Source organism: Ovis aries, chromosome 10 (assembly GCF_016772045.2).
Source record: "Ovis aries strain OAR_USU_Benz2616 breed Rambouillet chromosome 10, ARS-UI_Ramb_v3.0, whole genome shotgun sequence".
NCBI lineage: Eukaryota > Metazoa > Chordata > Mammalia > Artiodactyla > Bovidae > Ovis > Ovis aries.
In genome coordinates this window covers 75,946,869-75,965,169 of record NC_056063.1, presented here as the reverse complement: position 1 = coordinate 75,965,169, position 18,301 = coordinate 75,946,869, and the positions used below count along the sequence as shown (strand labels likewise).

Genomic DNA, 18,301 nt, shown 5'->3' with positions numbered 1-18,301 from the left:
AAGAAACAAGCTGGCTATGAATTTGTTAAGGCACATAAGTTCAATGCGATCATACAATGGTGAAAAAGCTTGTATGTACATTAGGAAGTATTTTACGTTCTAATGTGGCAAGTTAAAATAACAGAACAAATTAGTATGTACACTAACTCAAAAACAGTAATCTCGGCTGTTAGACATTATAGTTAATGTTGCTACAAACAGGCCTGAAAATTTCCCAGTAGATGGCAATTGTCACAAAAGAATAATTGAAAGTTAATTCATAAGGGTGACATATGTTCATGTACACTTACTCTATAAATGAAATAATTCACAGCAAAAATTTACAGTGATTAATTAAAATTAATGCCAGGGATATATAAATGTTTCATTTAAATATTTAGGACTAGGAAGTTTTTTCTTGCTACTTAGCCAGTTTCTTTGTTTTCTAAGATGCTCACAACCTGGTTTTTGGTTGTTACGGATAATACATGGTGCTCAAGGTTTACTGTGCTTTATAAATCTTTCTAGAAAAATATTTTAAGCAGATGTCAAGACTGAAAACCAAAGTTCTTTTCAGGTGATAAATAAAATACTGACTTATTAGCCACATTATGGATTTCTTACCTTAAAATTGAGCAAACCCATTGCAGTTTCCACAAAAGGGATTAAATTCATAGGTTGTTCAAGTTTTCGGTCTTTTAAGTAGAATGAAAATTTGTCTGTAAACTAAAATAAAAAGAGTCTTAGGTGACTAGTGGGGGCAAAAATGTACAATCATTGAACTCTAAAATAGAAGTAGTATTTAAGTCTTTGACCTGAGGAGGTAATACATAAAAGAATTTTAAAGAAGGAAAAAACAGAGGAAAGACTAAGGAAAAAAGGTAATAAAGTTTCCACCAAATGAAATAGTAAAACCCCAAACAGTATCATTTTTTTTTTTTCCTGAAGGAACAATTTGAGGCCTAGGAGTTAGAGACAGAAGGAGAGATTCTTGAGTTTAAATACTTTCCTTGAAAACATATTTACTTAAGACCCCTCGCCTCCATTTCGTTCAGTGCAAGTGGCAGGCCCCTAAAACAATGAAGGCTCGATCTACCTGCCATTCTGGTTTCGTTTCCGACCCAGAAGGACATCAATGTGACTGTTCAGCAGCCTTCTACGTGGAATCCATATTATTCATTATAGCGACATTACCCTTTGTTCCGAGGTTTTTCTCCATAATTTTTTAGCTTACCTAGGAAGACCTTAAAAAGGAAGTTTAATTCTTTGAAGACCAAAGCTCGCCAATTTTTTCCATGAGACCAGTTCACAGCTAGCTCTGTGCTGTCAGTGGGGTAGCCCAAATTCCAAAATCTATCATCTGGAAACATACAAAAGCTCTCACACAGATCTCCCCCCACCCCTTTCAAAGGGGAAAAAAAAAAAACCCACCACACTCTAAATTGTAAATCTATTATGTCCATCTAGATCTAATAAGATGTGGGGAGATAAAAACACACACATACACACACACACACAGGTACGATAAAGATATTTTTGTAAATAAAGATAAAAACATATATATCCATTTTAAATTTAAGGAATATTCAGCCACTAATGGATATCAAAGGAAAAGGGAATTTTAATCATCTCTCCATTCAGTCTCAGTTGGGTAAATCATATCTAAGAGATTTGCATAAATATAAACCATCAAAGACTTTTCATCTTCAAAGGGGGTTTCAAGACCCTATAAGCTTTGTACTGTAATCATCGCAGGTCACCGCCCTGCAGGAACAGGGCTGCTATGGCAACATAAAAAAACTAATGCTTAAGGCTTAGCATAATATTCTGACTAATAGAAAGGAAACTCATTTTAAAAGCTGGCAGCCTATTTACCAGAAGCAGGATTAGAGGTGTTATTTCCCCTTTTAGCTGCCCCCTCCTTGCCTATGCAGCGTCCCTCCCCACCACAACCACCAAAAAAAATCTAATCACTGGGATCTTTAAAAAGCTTTTGAGCAATTTGCAGTAACTTTACAATTAGGCTAAAATAAATCACAGCTTTCAGTAATGAAGAATTATTCCCAGTTGCACCCACTGCCCCTCCCTTCCTCGACACCATCATCATCACCTCCTTAGCAACTTTACAAGGGAAGGAATAACTCAACCAAAATAGCAAGGAGGAAGCGAAGGCTACAATTTCAGGGGACAAACATATAGTATTCCACGAAAATGGAAAGAAAACATAATTTATGTCACATTGAAGCTAGAAAATGGGTGATAAAATATTAGTGGCTTTGGGGTTACCTGTATGGCCAAAAGAAAATTTTTTTTCTTGTTAAAAACAAAACCAAGCCTTGAAACGTCACTTGTCCCATTCTTGGTGATAATAGTTATAACTACAAAACCCGTAAAAAACTGGGTAAATCTTTTACAACCCCTTCCCTGGTTCCTAGTGAGAAAATTCTCTAATGCCTTTTGTTTTTAAGCCAGGAGGGGCATTTAAAAATTAAATATTCTAGCCCATCCTCCTCCTCCTCCTCCCCTTCTTTCTTAAAAAATTGCATTAAGTACTAACACAAAAGGTAACTAGTGGAGAAGTTTCAATTAATTTTTTCAAAAGGAGACGATTAAATGTTTCCGGCCTGGTAAAGTGTTCATTTCAGCGAGGTGGAGGGGACTGGGGGGGGCTGTGTCGGGGGAGGGAAAGAAGGAGGACGATCACAAAGAGATTGGGGAGGAGATGAAGTAGCCGGGCTCAGCAATTCTTTCAATTCCAGTGCACACCCAATAGTGTGCTGGAAGAATGCACCCCGTTCGGGATTTGTGGGAGAATTGTCCCACCACAAAGGAGGCAGAGTCACGCTTGTTATAGTCCAATAAGCCGTGCCAGTCAAACAAGAACCCACACTAGCGACAAAAGGCCAGTAAGAGATTCTCACACAAAAGAAAACAAGGAAGCCCATCTTTCAGTTGTGCATCAGGCTCTGGGTTTTATGCTTCACATAAATACAAACGGAGAGCAAAAAATAAACAGCCCCAAAGACTTCTGTTAACTAGAAATCCTATTTAGATTTCGGTACTTTCCTCACAAGCCAGGGATTTAAAACAGCGAACAGAGGCTGTGGCCGAAGGCCGGGGTGAGCCCTCCCCTCTCAAATGAGGGGTAATAACAGTGATAAATAGGCATTAACTCAGAATCCAAAAGGGAACAGTGACTTCAGATTCCATTTCAATCAACCTAGGACACGTCTGGATCAGTCAGACCTGGAGGATGTGAACCTCCTCTCACCAGCACCTCCCAGCTGCTGGGGGGTGACCTGGCCCAGGAGAACTCTAGTTTGGAAAGTAAACGGGGGCCCTTGAATGGAGGTCTTCAAGAAGACGCCACGTGGAACTGTCCAACAGAAAAATAATGGCAGCTGTGTATGTCATTCTAAACTTTGCAGTAGCTGCATTAAAAGAAAAGGATGAAACAGGTGAGTTTCATTTTAATAAGAGGTTTATTCACCCCAGTGTATCTGAAATATTATCATTTCAACATGTCATCGACATTAAAAATTATTGAGATGATTTACATTCTCTTTTTTGCAGGGGGGTGGGTGTGTGGGGAGGGTGCTGTGAGGTCTTCGAAGTCCCGGGTGTATTTTACATTTACAGCACACCTCAGTCTGGACTGGCCACACTTCAAGTGCTTCTACCCACGTGTGGCAGGCAGCCACGGCACTGGAAAGCACAAAGCTGACACAGTTATGAGGGCTGAAAAGGTGAGCTGTGTCTGGGTGTCATGTCTAAGACTCAGTTGTAAGCCACCACCTTAGAGGTCACCTCGGACATGGCATCAAAAAGCTGTCCACAGGCCCTTACCACGCCTCCAGCATCTGGGTGCCATGGGCACCCCCCCTGCCCGCGACTGGCACAATGGAACCACCCTATATTCAGCAGGGATCTGCAGCATCACAGTGACCCCTAAATAAAATCTAGCCCCACCCAACCCCCCAACCCAGGTCCTGCTTTAACAATGAAAACAATCAGTATAATTAGGCCCATTTCAAAGTTTTCTTAAGTAATTTGACATGCCAGGGTTTTATTGGCTGAAAAGTCTGTCATGAAACAAACACACCTGTCAGCAATTTAAAAAGGATGAACTAGGGAACTGTTCAGGAAATAATATCTGTGCTAATTAAAACCACTAGTTAAAAGCTTCCTGTCTCTTCCTCCAGTTGCCCTAAGGAGTGACCTTTTCCTCTCCTCCTTTAGGTTCATTTTTTTCCTTTGCAGTTAATGTGCTTTCGCCATCCACGATGACTTCAAATCAATCTGCCTAAGAGCCATGCACATCTCTACTCTTCCAGGTGGAGGGGTAGGGCCTAGCTGTCTCTAGTCCCAGGTAAGCTGGTTCCCAGGGTTGCTCTAGAGGAAGCTGTTCTGTCTAAACCACATATCTGTGCAGGCAGCAGAAGCGTCATTTCAAGTGTAGAGTGTTTCCTGTTGAACACTTAGGGCAAAGCCAGGTTCTCCTTGGATGCAGGATATGGTCTTTTTGGTTCCTTTTTCTCGGTTCCATTCTCCTCTGCTCTGTGTATGCATTTTCAAAACCTGAAGCATCCAAACCCTTCCTTTCTGCTACTCCTTCTTAGCCGCTCCCCAGTCTTTAATTAAAGCAAAGTGTATGAGCTACTCACCCAGTGGATTTCTTCAGGACCTTCAACCTTCGGGAGCATGAGGCTGGAAGGAAGGACCTGAGACTGCAGGATGGCCTCCAGGTCTTCTTCGGCCAGACCACTGGACACCGAGTTGATCCTCACACACTTTTCAGTAGGGCCCAGGTCAAAGTCTTCAAGAGTTTTTACTATTCTCAATCTAGCTTCATCCTATAAGTGTAGATAAAATGTATCTCCTTAGCTTATGTGCCATTGAGGGGAAACCATCCATGAAATTCTCATGTGGGTTGAGAGTCTGAGCACCATTACAGTGCCTACTATAGCCACCAAGTAAATGATGTTTGAAATGACGGGCAAGTGATTGATTTCCAGACTTTATTAAAGTTGACTATAGCAGAGATGAGAACCATTGTCATGCATGCTGGCGAAACTCTAAATATTTAACAGTAGGCTCATCTTGCTCATTAGGGCTTCCCTGGCGGCTCAGCGGTAAAGAAACTGCCTGCAAAACAGAAGACGCAGGAGAGGTAGCTTCGATCTCTAGGTCAAGAAGATCCCCTGGAGGCGGGCATGGCAACCTACTCTAGTATTCTTGCTGGGGAAATTCCATGAACAGAGGAACCTGGCGAGCTATGGTCCATGGGGTCCCGAAGAGTTGGACATGACTGAAGTGACTGAGCCTGTACGCAGGCACTTGCTCATTAGCATTACTTTTCCACTGGAAAGATAAAATAATTACTAGGTCACATTTATTGAGCATTTACTAAGCACTAGGCATGGTACTAAGTGCTCTACCTGCATTTTCTTATTTAATAAATACAAGAAACTAGATAATTTATGGACAAATGGTAGTCTTGACTGCCAGCATATTCACATTAGGGAAAAAACAAGGTTTTGTTTTTCTCTATCTACAGGCTTAATGCTTTTTATTCACTTAAAAATTATTTTGCAACTGTGTTGAATCTTGACATTCAATTAGGAAGGTGCTCACAGGAAAATGACACTCCCCGCTACAAAAAAGCTCCAACTTCTTCACATGGAAGGCAATAATATCACCAAGAAGAAATCCCTTCATGACACGGGAGACAAATACATTTTTTTCCCCCTTTGATTTGACAGGCTTTGCTCCACAGTTAAGTAAAGCTGAAAGGTTGAAAATCTGCTTCAGTATTTGAATTGTCCCCAGAAAAACTGTACAAAATTAAACATGTTATTTACTGACTTTGAGTTGGGGGTGATGAAGGTGGGGAAGGGGGTGGGGAGAGAGGGGTGCATTGAGGGCGTCGGGGCTGAAATCAAGAGGAAGAAAGCACTTGGGGTCATTACTTCCTGCCAATTTCAGTTTCAAAAACAAATTCCTCCCACTTGCCAACAGCCCTCAACAAATTCTCATTGTCAGAATGAACACTTATCAAAAGTAGTTTCATTTGAGAAGGGTTTTTATGATACTAATAAAACTTTAAAGCTTCTCACTGCTGATGAATGTAGCTTGGGGAAAAAAAAAAGTCTTAACAATATACAGCCATTTGAACAGCCATAGTTATCTAGGAAAATCACAAACCAAAGTGGAGAGAAAAAAACAAGTATTTGAGCCAATACTGAGTCAAAGTCCAATCAAGAAGACCAGCCAGGACAGTAGATTTAAACCAGACGGATGTAGGTCTGAGACTGGGTGGAATCAGGGAAGACGTGGTCTGAGTTAAACAGTGTGAGGAAACGCTTAGGGTTGTCAGCTCGGAAGCAGAGTCCAAGGAGCAGTTTAAGATGGCTCCGTGCAGTCCTGATTTACTGAGCTCTGACTGCTAATAATTAGGCCGAGCTTAGACGAGAACTCGTACTAGCTACTGTGGGGGAGGATGCAGCCGCGGTGGCTGGGCTCCACCACGCTGTGGGCTGTTCTGCAGGGACAGAATGTTCCCACTTGCTCTACTGTGCCCTCTTGCTACAATCACTGAATAAGAAAACCCTGATGGTGAAGAGCAGAAGTCAACTCACTAGGATGGTTCCCAGGCTGTCTATGACTGTCAGGAGAAACGATGCCTGCGTGTATTTAGATCCACGGCCTCAGAGAACCCAAGATGTGCTAATGCTCCATGAAGCCTGGTGCAGCTGTAGAACTCAGGGTGGCTCCAGCTCAGAAACATTTCAACTTCCAGGTTTTCCAAGGGCAGGTTGGGTGTGGAAAGGGTCTCCTGAGACAGAGTGAATGGAAAATGGTAGGGAACTAACCAGATTGTTTAGGCTGTAGTGCGTTTCATTTATTTGTTTATCGCTGTTTTTTTAACTTTTTATTTTGTATCAGGCTATAGCTGATTAACAAACACTGTTGTGATAGTTTCAGGTGAACTGCAAAGGGACTCAGCTGTATGTATACGTTTGATCCATTCTCCCGCAAACTCCCCTCCCATCCAGGCTGCCACATAACAGTGAGCAGAGTTCCCTGTGCTGTACAGCAGGTCCCTGTTGGTGATTCATTTCAAATATAGCGCTGTGTACATGTCCATCCCAAACTCCCTAACTATCCCTTCCCCCTTTCCTTCCTTCCGGCAACCATAAATTCATTCTCTAAGTCTGTGAGTTTCTTTCTGTTTTGTAAGTTCATTTGTATCATTGCTTTTTAGATTTCACATGGACCTAGAGAGTGTCATACTGAGTGAAGTGAATCAGACAGAGAGGGAGAAACATCACATGAAGTGCAAATCTGAATCATCACTGCCATCCTCCCAGTTTAATCTGCACGTGTAAGATCCCCGGCAACATCCGCTTCCTAAATCGTTAATGTTGGGGTCAAACAAAATCTGACCTCTAAGCTGTTCAGTCGTTTCACTTGGATTTGAAGGGGACTGTTTGTTCAAAGCTCATGTTCTAAACCTGTCTGTGATTTTTATCTAAAGTCAGATTGCCATGGTTTCAGCACATTCTGGTTTACTTAGTAAAATTCGGCCCTTGTGAAATTGGCTGCAAATGAAGTACCCCATTCCAATTTTAGGCATAATCTGATTAGTACTTTTCATGCTATAATAATGAGCAGTGAATACTCAGCATTTTATTAAACTCTCCCCCCTCACCCCGCTTTCTGGCTCAGAATTCAAACCAAGCTCTTTCCAGTTCATCATTCTATACCTTTCCAAAAAAAGATGCTCGCTTTGGAGGTATTTTGCCACACAACACCCTTATTAACAGGCTGTTGCTTGTGACAATTTACATAAACCAAGTGTGCATCCCTCTGCTATGTATCCTAAAATATCCAACAACTTCCCTGAATTTACACCAACCAACAAGCATGTGGATTTTTTTTTTCTTTTTGGTATTTTAATGGTGAAATATGTTACTGCGCTAGCAAACACACCCATGCCATCTGTTGGGTGAGAGGAAGGCAATTTCTAGGAACAATTAGGTTTAGCTCTGGGTGTTTAGCTAGAGAGAGCCACAGTCCAGCAGTTGTGAAAAGAAGGAAATTCTGTCCTCGCTATTCTCTCTCCCTTTCTCTCCAACGCAGACCTTACCTCTTGCTACCGGCTTTCTTACAGCTCTTTCATCTCCATCACCTCACTCCCTTTACGCTTTCATCCTCTTTCCCTCTCTTTCTCCTGTTTGGCCCTGACCATCCTTCCAAGTTCCATCTCATTAGGGGGATTAGTAAGTCTTGGCCTGGCAGACACCACCTTCTCGAAAGGGCTATATGGATGATCTGCTGAGATTACTGGGAGGTAAGTGGTCCCTGGAGAAAGGAAGAAAAGGAAATGGAGGCAAAAAGAGGCCACTAAGAAATGAAATTTTTGGAGGGCTGGGGGCCTGGGGGCAAGGGTGGAGGGGGTCTTACATTCTGGTAACAAAACAGGTCTTCCAAAATAAGGTTTAGTAGGAGCTGCATTCTAAATGTGTGAACACTGCAGCACAGCCTTGGCCAGCATTTCTCAATGTAGGATAAACTTGTCCTTCTAAGTCCTGACAATCTGAAAAGAGGGAATAATGAATTTAAGGCCTTGCTCAACAATTACATTAGGTTTTTGCAGAGACTTAATTAGCATTGTGTGTTTGGAGTAGGTCTGATTCCAGAGGTAGGGTCTGCAAAGGTCACAGAGCAAGTTGGCACAGGTCAGAATGTTCGCAGGCCCTGGGTCTAAAAGGTGATGTTACCAAAGTTCCCACATTGCAATCGATATTTCGTGCCATGGGCTGCTCAGTGCAGTGGACCAGGGGCTAATAAACTTGTCCTTATACATAAGCCACCAGATTATGTGACTCTGTCTGGGCCGGGAACCAAGGCGTGCTATGATTTCAGAGACCGGGTTCTCATCACCTGGGGAAGAGAGACACACTCTGCTGACGTAAGAAAGCGAATAAATCAACCATCCCCGAAACCTGCAGACTCCAAAATGAAAGGAGAAAATATGCATGCAGTTGGTTCACTTGGCACCCATTAGAGCTAATAACTAATCATCCTCGCAAGTTTTGAGCTCAGAATGATCAAATCTGCAAAGAAAACAACATCCGTCCACTTTTACACTCCAGTGGAAGAGGTGGTCCCTCGCGGCGGGGCGGCACAGTCTCGCCATCTGGAGAATAAATCGAGTGTGAAGTACAGTATAGTTTGGGACCAAGCTCCGTGGCGGCGGCTCAGCAGTCAGTTCATTAGTTCCAAACTTGCAGGGATTAGAGCGGCGTCACTTTTACTCGGATAGGAAGAGACAGACAGGACCCGAGATGCAAGGAGGATGGTGACAACCAGGAGGAGCCCCTTGGGCTTATTTATAAAACTACAAAGTATAAACATACCCAAATAAGTATCTTAAATAATAGCATTATCACAGTTTCATAACATCTGAATTAGCACCTTTTTCTTCTCCTACCCGCCCTCCACCACCCCTTGAACCTTTTATGTTAACCTACAGTTTGTTTTCAGAGGAAATCGCCAAGACAACCCTGAATGCAACAGGAACAGAGGGAAAAGCCATGTGGTCGCAAGGAGATCTGGGTATTAAGAAATAATAAGGGTTCCTAGCTCCTAATCTGTGCAAATTTTTTAAATGAGCAATTAGTATTCTTTTCCTACAAAAGCCAAATCACCACATCACATACCCAGAAATACTAGTGAATTGTCTTTCCTGAATTTGTCCAGTTCACCTCACTTCCATTTTATCTAATTCATCAAATGATGTCATAAGCATGGACTGGAACGAATTTGGGGCAGAAGGCCTTGATATCAGCATCTATATGAAATGATTTTTTGGAAAATTTTGAGATTGGTTGGTTTAAAATAAAAGGTTCTGATGCATTGTTCCATTTAAGGACTTCTTTTCCGTGTAAGTTCTTTTTAAACATTAATATTAAAAAACAGAAGTGCCTGTGACATAATCAAGTCATCATTAGTAAATTATTGTATTTTTCTGGTAAATATATCATAATCACAGAGACTGTTGTAGTGACTGTATTAGAAAAAAAGACAAATTTTCGTTGATTACTGCAACCTGGTAGTGTTTCTTCGGGTAAGGTGATACTGTTGAATTTTCTGGCCCATTGTTTTTCCTACACGGAAAAAAATCTTGGTTTACCCAGGTTTTTTTGTTTTGTTTTGAGCTGAACCATGCAGCATGTGGGATCTTAGTTCCCTGAACAGGGGTTGAACTCATGCCCCCTGTGATGGAAGCACAAAATCTTAACCACTGGACTGCCAGGGAAATCCCATGGTTTGTCTATTTTCAAAAAAAAAAAAAAAATCTACAGCAATACTGAACACACTATAAGTTCTCTGGCACAACAGGGAAGCCTGGTGTGCTGCAGTCCACAGGATCCTGAAGAGTCGGACATGACTGAGTGACTGGACTGAACTGAACTGGCTTAAAATTTCATTCACTGATAACACCAAAAGCACAGGTAACAAAAGAAAAAATAAACAAATTGAACTTTATGAAAATTTTTAGATATTATACATCAACAGAATAAAATCAATATTAACAGAATAAAGACACTATCAATAGAATAAAAAGGCAACCCAGAGAATGGGAGAAGATATTTACAAATTATATATCTGATAAAGGAATACATATTCAGAACATATACGGAACTCCTAAAACTCAACACCAAAAAAAAACCCAAACAAGTCAATTCAAAAATAGGCAAAGGACTTGAACAGACATTTCTCCTAAGATGTACAAATGGCCAATAAGCACATGAAAAGATGGTCCATATCATTAATCATTCAGTTCAGTTCAGTCATTCAGTCGTGTCCGACTCTTTGCGACCCCACGAATCACAGCATGCCAGGCCTCCCTGTCCATCACCAACTCCTGGAGTCTACCCAAAACTATGTCCTTTGAGTCAGTGATGCCATCCAGCCATCTCATCCTCTGTCGTCCTCTTCTTCTCCTGCCCCCCATCTCTCCCAGCATCAGGGTCTTTTCCAATGAGTCAGCTCTTTGTCTGAGGTGGCCAATGTATTGGAGTTTCAGCTTTAGCATCAGTCCTTCCAATGAACACCCAGGACTGATCTCCTTTAGAATGGACTGGTTGGATCTCCTTGCAGTCCAAGGGACTCTCAAGAGTCTTCTCCAACACCACAGTTATTAATCTTTTTTTTTTGGAAAGTCACTCAGTCATGTCTGACTCTTTGCGACCCCATGGACTATACTGTCCATGGAATTCTCCAAGCCTGAATACTAGAGTAGGTAGCCTTTCCCTTCTCCAGGGGATCTTCCCAACCCAGGGATCGAACCCAGGTCTCCTGCATTGCAGGTGGATTCTTTACCAACTGAGCCACAAGGGAAGCCCTACTAATCATTAGGGAAATGCAGATTAAAACTACACTGAGATATCACTTCATACCCATTAGGATGGCTACTATCAAAAAACCCCCCAGAAAAACACAAGTATTGGGGAGGATGCGGAGAAATTGGAACTCTAGTGTACTATTGGTAGAAGTATAAAATGGTACAGCTGTTCCAGAAACTAATATGGCAGTTATTAAAAAAATTAAAAATAGAATTAACGTACGATGCAGTAATCTCACTTCCAGGTATATACCCCAAAGCACTGAAAGCAGATCTCCAAGAAATTACTTGTACATCCATTTTTATAGCAGCATTATTCACATGAGTTAAAATGTGGAAGCAACCCAAGAGTCCACTGCCAGAAGAATGTGTGTTACTCGCTCAGTCGTGTCCGGCTCTTTTTGACCCTGCGGACTGTAGCCCGCCAGGCTTCTCTGTCCATGGCATTCTCCTGGCAAGAATACTGGAGTGGGTTGCCATTTTCTTCTCCAGGGGATCTTCCCGACCCAGGGATAGAACTCGGGTCTCCCACATTGCGGGCAGATTCTTTACTGTCTGAGCCACTGGGTACTCGGACAGAAGAATGGACAAGCGAAATGTGTTAAATACATACAATGGAATGTTATTCAATTTTATACAGGAAGGAAATTCTGACACATGATACAAGATGGATAAACCCCGAAATCACTGAGTTAAGTGAAATAAGCCAGTTACAAAAGGACAACAATGTGAATGTACTTAATAATCACTTAATGGTACACTTAAAAATGGCTACGATAGGGCTTCCCTGGTGGTCCAATGGTTAGGAGCTTGCCTGTCAGTGCAGGGAACACGGGTTCAATCCCTGGTCCGGGAAGATCCCAGGTGCCACGAGGCAATGAAACCTGTGAGCCCCAGGGCCTGGGCTCCAAAACAGAAGCCACCACAATGAGAATCCCGTACACCGCAACTAGCAAGTAGGCCTCACCCACTGCAACTAGAGAAAGCCCTCATCCAGCAACAAAGACTAGCACAGCCAATAAATAAATAAATAAATAAATAAATATTTTTTAAAAAGAAACACATGGTTTAAAAAATGAGTATGATGGTAAATTTTAAGTGATGTGTACTTTATCACAATTTAAAAAATGAGGAAAATGTTCATTTACTGATTTCATCCCCCAAGTTATTACATTCTAGGCACTCTGCTCTGAAACTGTAGATTTTGGTACAGCAAAGTTTCTGATGTGTTTATTATGAGAGATTCTTAAAAACACAGGTTTATTAAAATGCCAAATCAGCTTCCATTCAAAGGACTGAAAAGGCTCAGGATGTGTATGAGGGCGTACTTTGGCATACAAGTCGCTCTTTAGCTCTCTGTTTTTAATTCTTCTGGGTATATACCTAGGAGTTGAATTGCTGGACCATTTAGTAATTTTATATTTAACTTTTTGAGGAACTGCTGAACTGTTTTCTATAGTGGTGTACATTTTACATTCTTATCAGCAATGTAGCAGAGTTCCAAATTTTTCCACACCCTTGCCAACAATTATTTTTCAATTTGTTTTTGATAATGTGGTGGGTGTGATATCTCACTGTGGTTTTGATTTGCATTTCTCGAATGATTAATGATACTGAGCATCTTTTAATGTGTTTACTGGCCATCAGTACATGGATCTCCCTTGACTTATGATGGAGTCGTGTCCCGATAAACCCATTGCAAGCTGAAAGTATTATCAGTTGAAAATGCATTTAATACACCTAACCTACTGAATATCAAAGGTCAGCCTAGCCTGCCTTAAATGTGCTCCGAACACTTAAATTAGCCTACAATGGGGCAAAACCATCTAAACATGAATACCTCATGTAATTTACTGACCACAGTCCTTAAAAGTGAAAAACTGAATGGTTGTCCGGGTAGAGAAGGGTTGCAAGTATATCGACTGTCGACCTCAAGACCACTTTGCTGACGGGGAGCTGTGCTTCACTGTCGCTGCCCAGGATCACCAGAGAAGATCAGATCATGTAACACTTGACCAGGGGAAGATCAAAATTCAATATTCAGACTATGGTTTTCATTGAATGTGTATTGCTTTCCCACCAGGAGGACCACTGTAAGTCAAGTACCATCTATACTTTCTTTGTAGAAAAATCTATTCTAGTGTTAAATTTTTAAAAATGCGTTGTCTTTTGGTCGTTGGATTATAAATGTTCTTTATATATCCTAGATAGTAAATCCATATCAGATATCTATGATTCACAAATATTTTCTCCCCTTCTGTAAGCTGTCATTTCACTTTCCTGATGGTGTCGTATAATGCACAAAAGTTAATTTTGCTGAAGTCCAATTCATCTATTTTTTTCTTTGGTAGCTTGTGCTTCCGTGATCATTTTGTGATCATTGCCTAATCCAAGGTTACGGAGATTTACACCTATGTCTTCTTCTAATAGTCTTACAGTTTTTACTTTAACATTTAGTCTTGATATAATTTCGGTCAACACATTTGTATTCAGTGTGAGGTAGGGAGGCTTGTGGTAGTTTTATTTCATGGTTTCGGTCCTCATCGCTCAATAAAATACAATGAAAAGTCCCTGGAAAGAGAAAACGCAGGTGGAAAGAAGGGGCTTACTCCTCTGGGACTCTTCACTCAGCTCTGCCCTTGCCCCTGACTGGAGAGTGGCTGGTGTTTAGCCCTCCCGTTCCCAAGGCCCTCTCCATTCCACATCACCATCCTGCTAGCTCTTCCTCTTCCACTTTGCCATTTCCCCACCTGATAGCTCAGTTGGTAAAGAATCCGCCTGCAATGTGGGAGACCCCGGTTCAAGTCGTGGGTCAGGAAGAGGGATTCCTGGTTCAATCCCTAGGTTGGGAAGACCCCCTGGAGAAGGGAAAGGCTACCCACTCGAGTATTCTGGCCTGGAGAATTCCATGGACTGTATAGTCCATGGGGTCGCAAAGAGTCGGACACGACTGAGTGACTCTCACTTTCACTTCACTTTCACTTTCCCCCACCTGCTCCGAGTGGATTTTCCTCAACTCTACATGACAGGCCTCGTGTATATGTGTGTGTGTGTGTTTCTGAGGACCTTGCCAGACTGTCCCATGAGCCTCTGAGGGACCTCAAACCCACACCCATAGGGAAATGTCGAGCTAGTCCTGAGAAGGTGTCCTGCATGGGCAGAGCTGTGTTTTTAACGTTTCTTGTTAACTTTGTGATTTAATAGTGAGGCTTTGAGGTACACTTTGCACACAACACTCTGAAAAGACAAAGTATTTGCTTACTAAAGGCTGGCATAGCTTTTCTCAATGTCAAAAACAACAACCACACTCATGTGACTGGAGCTCTGGAGTCTGCAAGTTCACGGCTCTCTCTTCACTCATTGCTTTGTTCTCGCTCACTGCTTGTTCTTAGCCTTAGAAAGGCCGTGGTATTTCTGTGTTCCAGCTGTGCAGCAGGGCACAGGGAGCCATGAGATTTGTTCCAAGGGCACTATCAGAGGGAGGAGGGAGGAACGGGGTGCTGTGACTGCTCTCTCCTGGGGGGTGAGGAGGGGCTGGGCAGTGACCACGTCTCCACGATGGGAAGGATCCGGAGGACACCTGCACAATGTCTCACATGTGAGGTGTTTTATGTACTGAAGACCAAGCTTCTAGATACTTGGAAACATTTCAGTTCAGTCGCTCAGTCCTGTCCAACTCTTTGAGACCCCATGAACTGCAGCACGCCAGGCCTCCCTGTCCATCACCAACTCCTGGATCATGCTCAAACTCATCTCCATGGAGTTGGGGATGCCATGAAAACCTTTAGATAACTGATAGCGTTTGTCCTTTTTAAAAAATGACTGCTTGTGATTCTGAAAAGAGCACTTCTTGAATATTATTCTCACATTTCGACTCGATGTCCGTGATCTGGAGCAATTAAAATTTAACAAGTAGGATAGGGATCAGTCAAATGTTATCCACCATGCTGTGGATAAGTGTGGAGGAAGGCAAAAGACACATGTTACTTTATACATGCATGCTAAGTTGCTTCAGTCATGTCTGTTCTGTAACCCTATGGACTGTAGCCTGCCAGGCTCTTTTGTCCGTGGGACTCTACAGGCAAGAGTACTGGAGTAGGTTGCCATGCCCTCCTCCAGGGGATCTTCCTAATCCAGGGATAGAACCTGCGTCTCTTTCGTCTAACCTGCTTTGCCAGGCGCCTTTTTTTTTTTTTTTTTTTTTACCACTAATACCACCTGGGAAGCAAGTCACTTTATATTGACATGTAAATCAATGCAGGAAGGTATCACCCAGTTGCAGGGTCACAAGGCCTATAGGATGAGAAGTGAAATAACAGTTCGAATCATCGGCACAGACATTAGGATGCGGGACTCAGAGGCAGGAGGGAACACTGCAGCCTGAGAGCAGAAGCATGGGGGCTTGAGGGTTTCTGCAGGTGCAGAGGAGAAGGGATGACCCAGCAGAGAGCTGGCAAAGCGCAAAGGGCAGAGGCAGGAAGAGCGAGTGAATAAAAGGGCGGATGATCAGTACCTGTGACGTTAGGGACGGTAGGGGCCTTGCTGGGAGATCAACAAAAAGCCAGGAGATTCCCAAGCCGCCAGAGAGCCCAGGATTTAGGAGGCCCTGTTCCACCGGGGGAGGAAAGGGTGATGGGGTGGGTGGGACAAGGGTCACAGTTCAGGGGGTACTTCCCTGGTGGTCCAGTGGTGAGGACTCCGAGCTTTCTGCTGCAGGGGACGCAGGTTCCATCCCTGGTCGGAGAACTAAGACCCCCACGTGCCGCGTGGTGGAGCCAAAATAATAATAATAATCATGGCAGTTCAGTTCTGCTTCCACAGTAGAAGCTGTCTGGTGCTCAAGCCTGGACTGCGAGAAGGTCCACCCTGCAGTCCCTTGAGCACTAAGACAAGGGTCCTGCTTGAGGCCGCCCTGTGCATGCTCGGCTTGGGGGGCGGGGGCATGGGCTTCCAGGGAGAGAGGGTCTCGGGTCCCAGAGCCACTGTTTTTGCCTTCGGAATGGGCGTTTGTATGCATTCTGGGATCTGAGTGAGGGGTGTCACAGTACCTTGAGAGCCCTTGAAAGCGAAATGGAAAGTACACGTGGGGCGGGAGAGCCAGCCTGCCGTCCTCCCCGCCCCTTCTAATTGGTCTCTCCCCACCTGGCCTCTGTCAGCGAAGGTGGCCTCCTGCCCACCTTGTGCAAAGCACAGCCCCAAGCAAAGCTGCCCTCTCCCTCTCAAGGGGCTCTGTTTGTGTTGGGTTGGAGGAGGTAATTAACTGTTTTGGTTTAAAAGCCCTCCTGCTGGGCTGCAGTCTGCGTGGGAGAATAAAAGCAAACAAGTGAAAGAGGAGTGTGTCATCAAAGGACGCTCCCCTTACCTGGCTTCCTTATAAGGATGAATACAGGGCTGCCTGCCACAGGTGTCACGGATTCCCCACACAGGGCAGGGCCGCGGGTCTTACATTCTTTCTTTTTTTTAACAATAAACTGAGAGCGATCGGTTCATAGTTTAATGAGGCAGCCTTGCCAGTGGTTCCACAGACACACCAGGTAACAGCCGTATCACCTGAATCCTGGCCTGAGCAGTTTTACTGTGATGCCAACATATTCTGGCTGATGACTTCCTTTACCTCTCAAGCCAACAGTGAGATCCATGGTTAGAAAGGGATCCAAATGGTCTTAATGTAAATATCAAGAAACAGTTTTTTTATGGTCCTGATGAACCTATCTGTAGGGCAGGAATAGAGACGCAGAGGAAGAGAACAAACATGTGGATGTGGTGCGGAAGGAGAGGGTGGGACAAACTGAGAGAGTAGCGCTGACATATATACCCCACCACGGCATATACACCCCACCACGGCATATACACCCCACCGCGACATATATACACCCCACCGTGACATACACACCCCACCGTGACATATATACCCACCATGACATATATACACCCCACTGCGACATATACACCCCACCAAGACATATATACACCCCACCAAGACATATATACACCCCACCGTGACATATACATCCCACCGTGACATATATACCCACCACGACATATATACACCCCACGACGACATATATACACCCCACCGCAACATATATACACCCCACCATGACATATATACACCCCACCGCGACATATACACCCCACGGTGACATATACACCCCACTGTGACATATACACCCCACCAAGACATATATACACCCCATCGCGACATATACACCCCACCGTGACATATACACCCCACCACGTGGAAAGCAGATGGCTAGTGGGAAGCTGCTGTGTTGCACAGAGTTCAGCTCCATGCTCTGTGGTGATCTAGAGGCATGGGAGGGAGAGGAAGGAGGCAGGCTTGTGAGAGAGGGGGTATATGTAACACATGAGCAGGTTCACTTTGCTCTGCTACAGAAACTGACCCAGCATTGTAAAGTAACTACGCTAGTTTAGTCGTGGCCTTCTCTGCGACCACATGGACTGTAGCCTACCAGACTCCTCTGTCCATGGGATTCTCCAGGAGTGGAGGAGTGGGTTGCTGTTTCCTTCTCCAAGGGATCTTCCCAACCCAGGGATCAAACCCAGATCTCCTGCGTTGCGGGCAGAGTCCTTACAACTGAGCTAGGAGGGAAGCATACTCCAATTTAAAAAAAGGTTTTAGAAAAGGATAAATGGAACAGAATAGAGAGTACAGAAAAACACCCACCACACCCAAACAAATATAGTCAACTGAACTTTGACAAAGGAGAAAAGATAATTCAGTGAAGAATGCTTAATCTTTTTTAAAAAACAAAAAACAGTTTTTTCTTGTAAGCCAATGTTTCTTCACTTATGGGGCTTCCCTGATGGCTCAGTTGGTGAAGAATCTGCCTGCAATGCAGGAGACCAGGGTTCGATTTTTAGGTCGGGAGGATCCGGCTCAGAGGT

The 18,301-nt window shown here is 43.4% G+C and overlaps 1 protein-coding gene and 1 long non-coding RNA gene across 17 annotated transcripts in view; one reads left to right on the top strand and one right to left on the bottom strand.

Moving 5' to 3' along the window:
- LOC121820466 (uncharacterized) overlaps positions 1-16,994 on the top strand; it is a 97,489-nt gene extending 80,495 nt beyond the window's left edge. The window contains exons 2-3 of one of the 2 annotated variants that reach the window (XR_006061014.2): positions 3,204-3,437; positions 3,619-16,994. This is a non-coding gene — a long non-coding RNA (uncharacterized LOC121820466). Of the gene's footprint in view, positions 1-3,203 lie in introns of both variants that reach the window. The other variant, XR_009595292.1, reaches the window with a different exon arrangement.
- Positions 1-18,301, bottom strand: part of CLYBL (citramalyl-CoA lyase) — a 241,165-nt gene that overhangs the window by 42,470 nt on the left and 180,394 nt on the right. For all 15 annotated transcript variants that reach the window (XR_006061010.1, XR_003590503.2, XR_003590505.2 and 12 more), the window contains 2 exons: positions 4,644-4,832; positions 604-705 (listed from right to left, as the gene is read on the bottom strand). Coding sequence is in view for 6 of the 15 variants with exons in the window: in XM_060394657.1 (XP_060250640.1) it covers positions 604-705; positions 4,644-4,832 (291 nt within the window). In the remaining 9 variants the exon portion in view is untranslated. The remainder of the gene's footprint in view (positions 1-603; positions 706-4,643; positions 4,833-18,301) is intronic.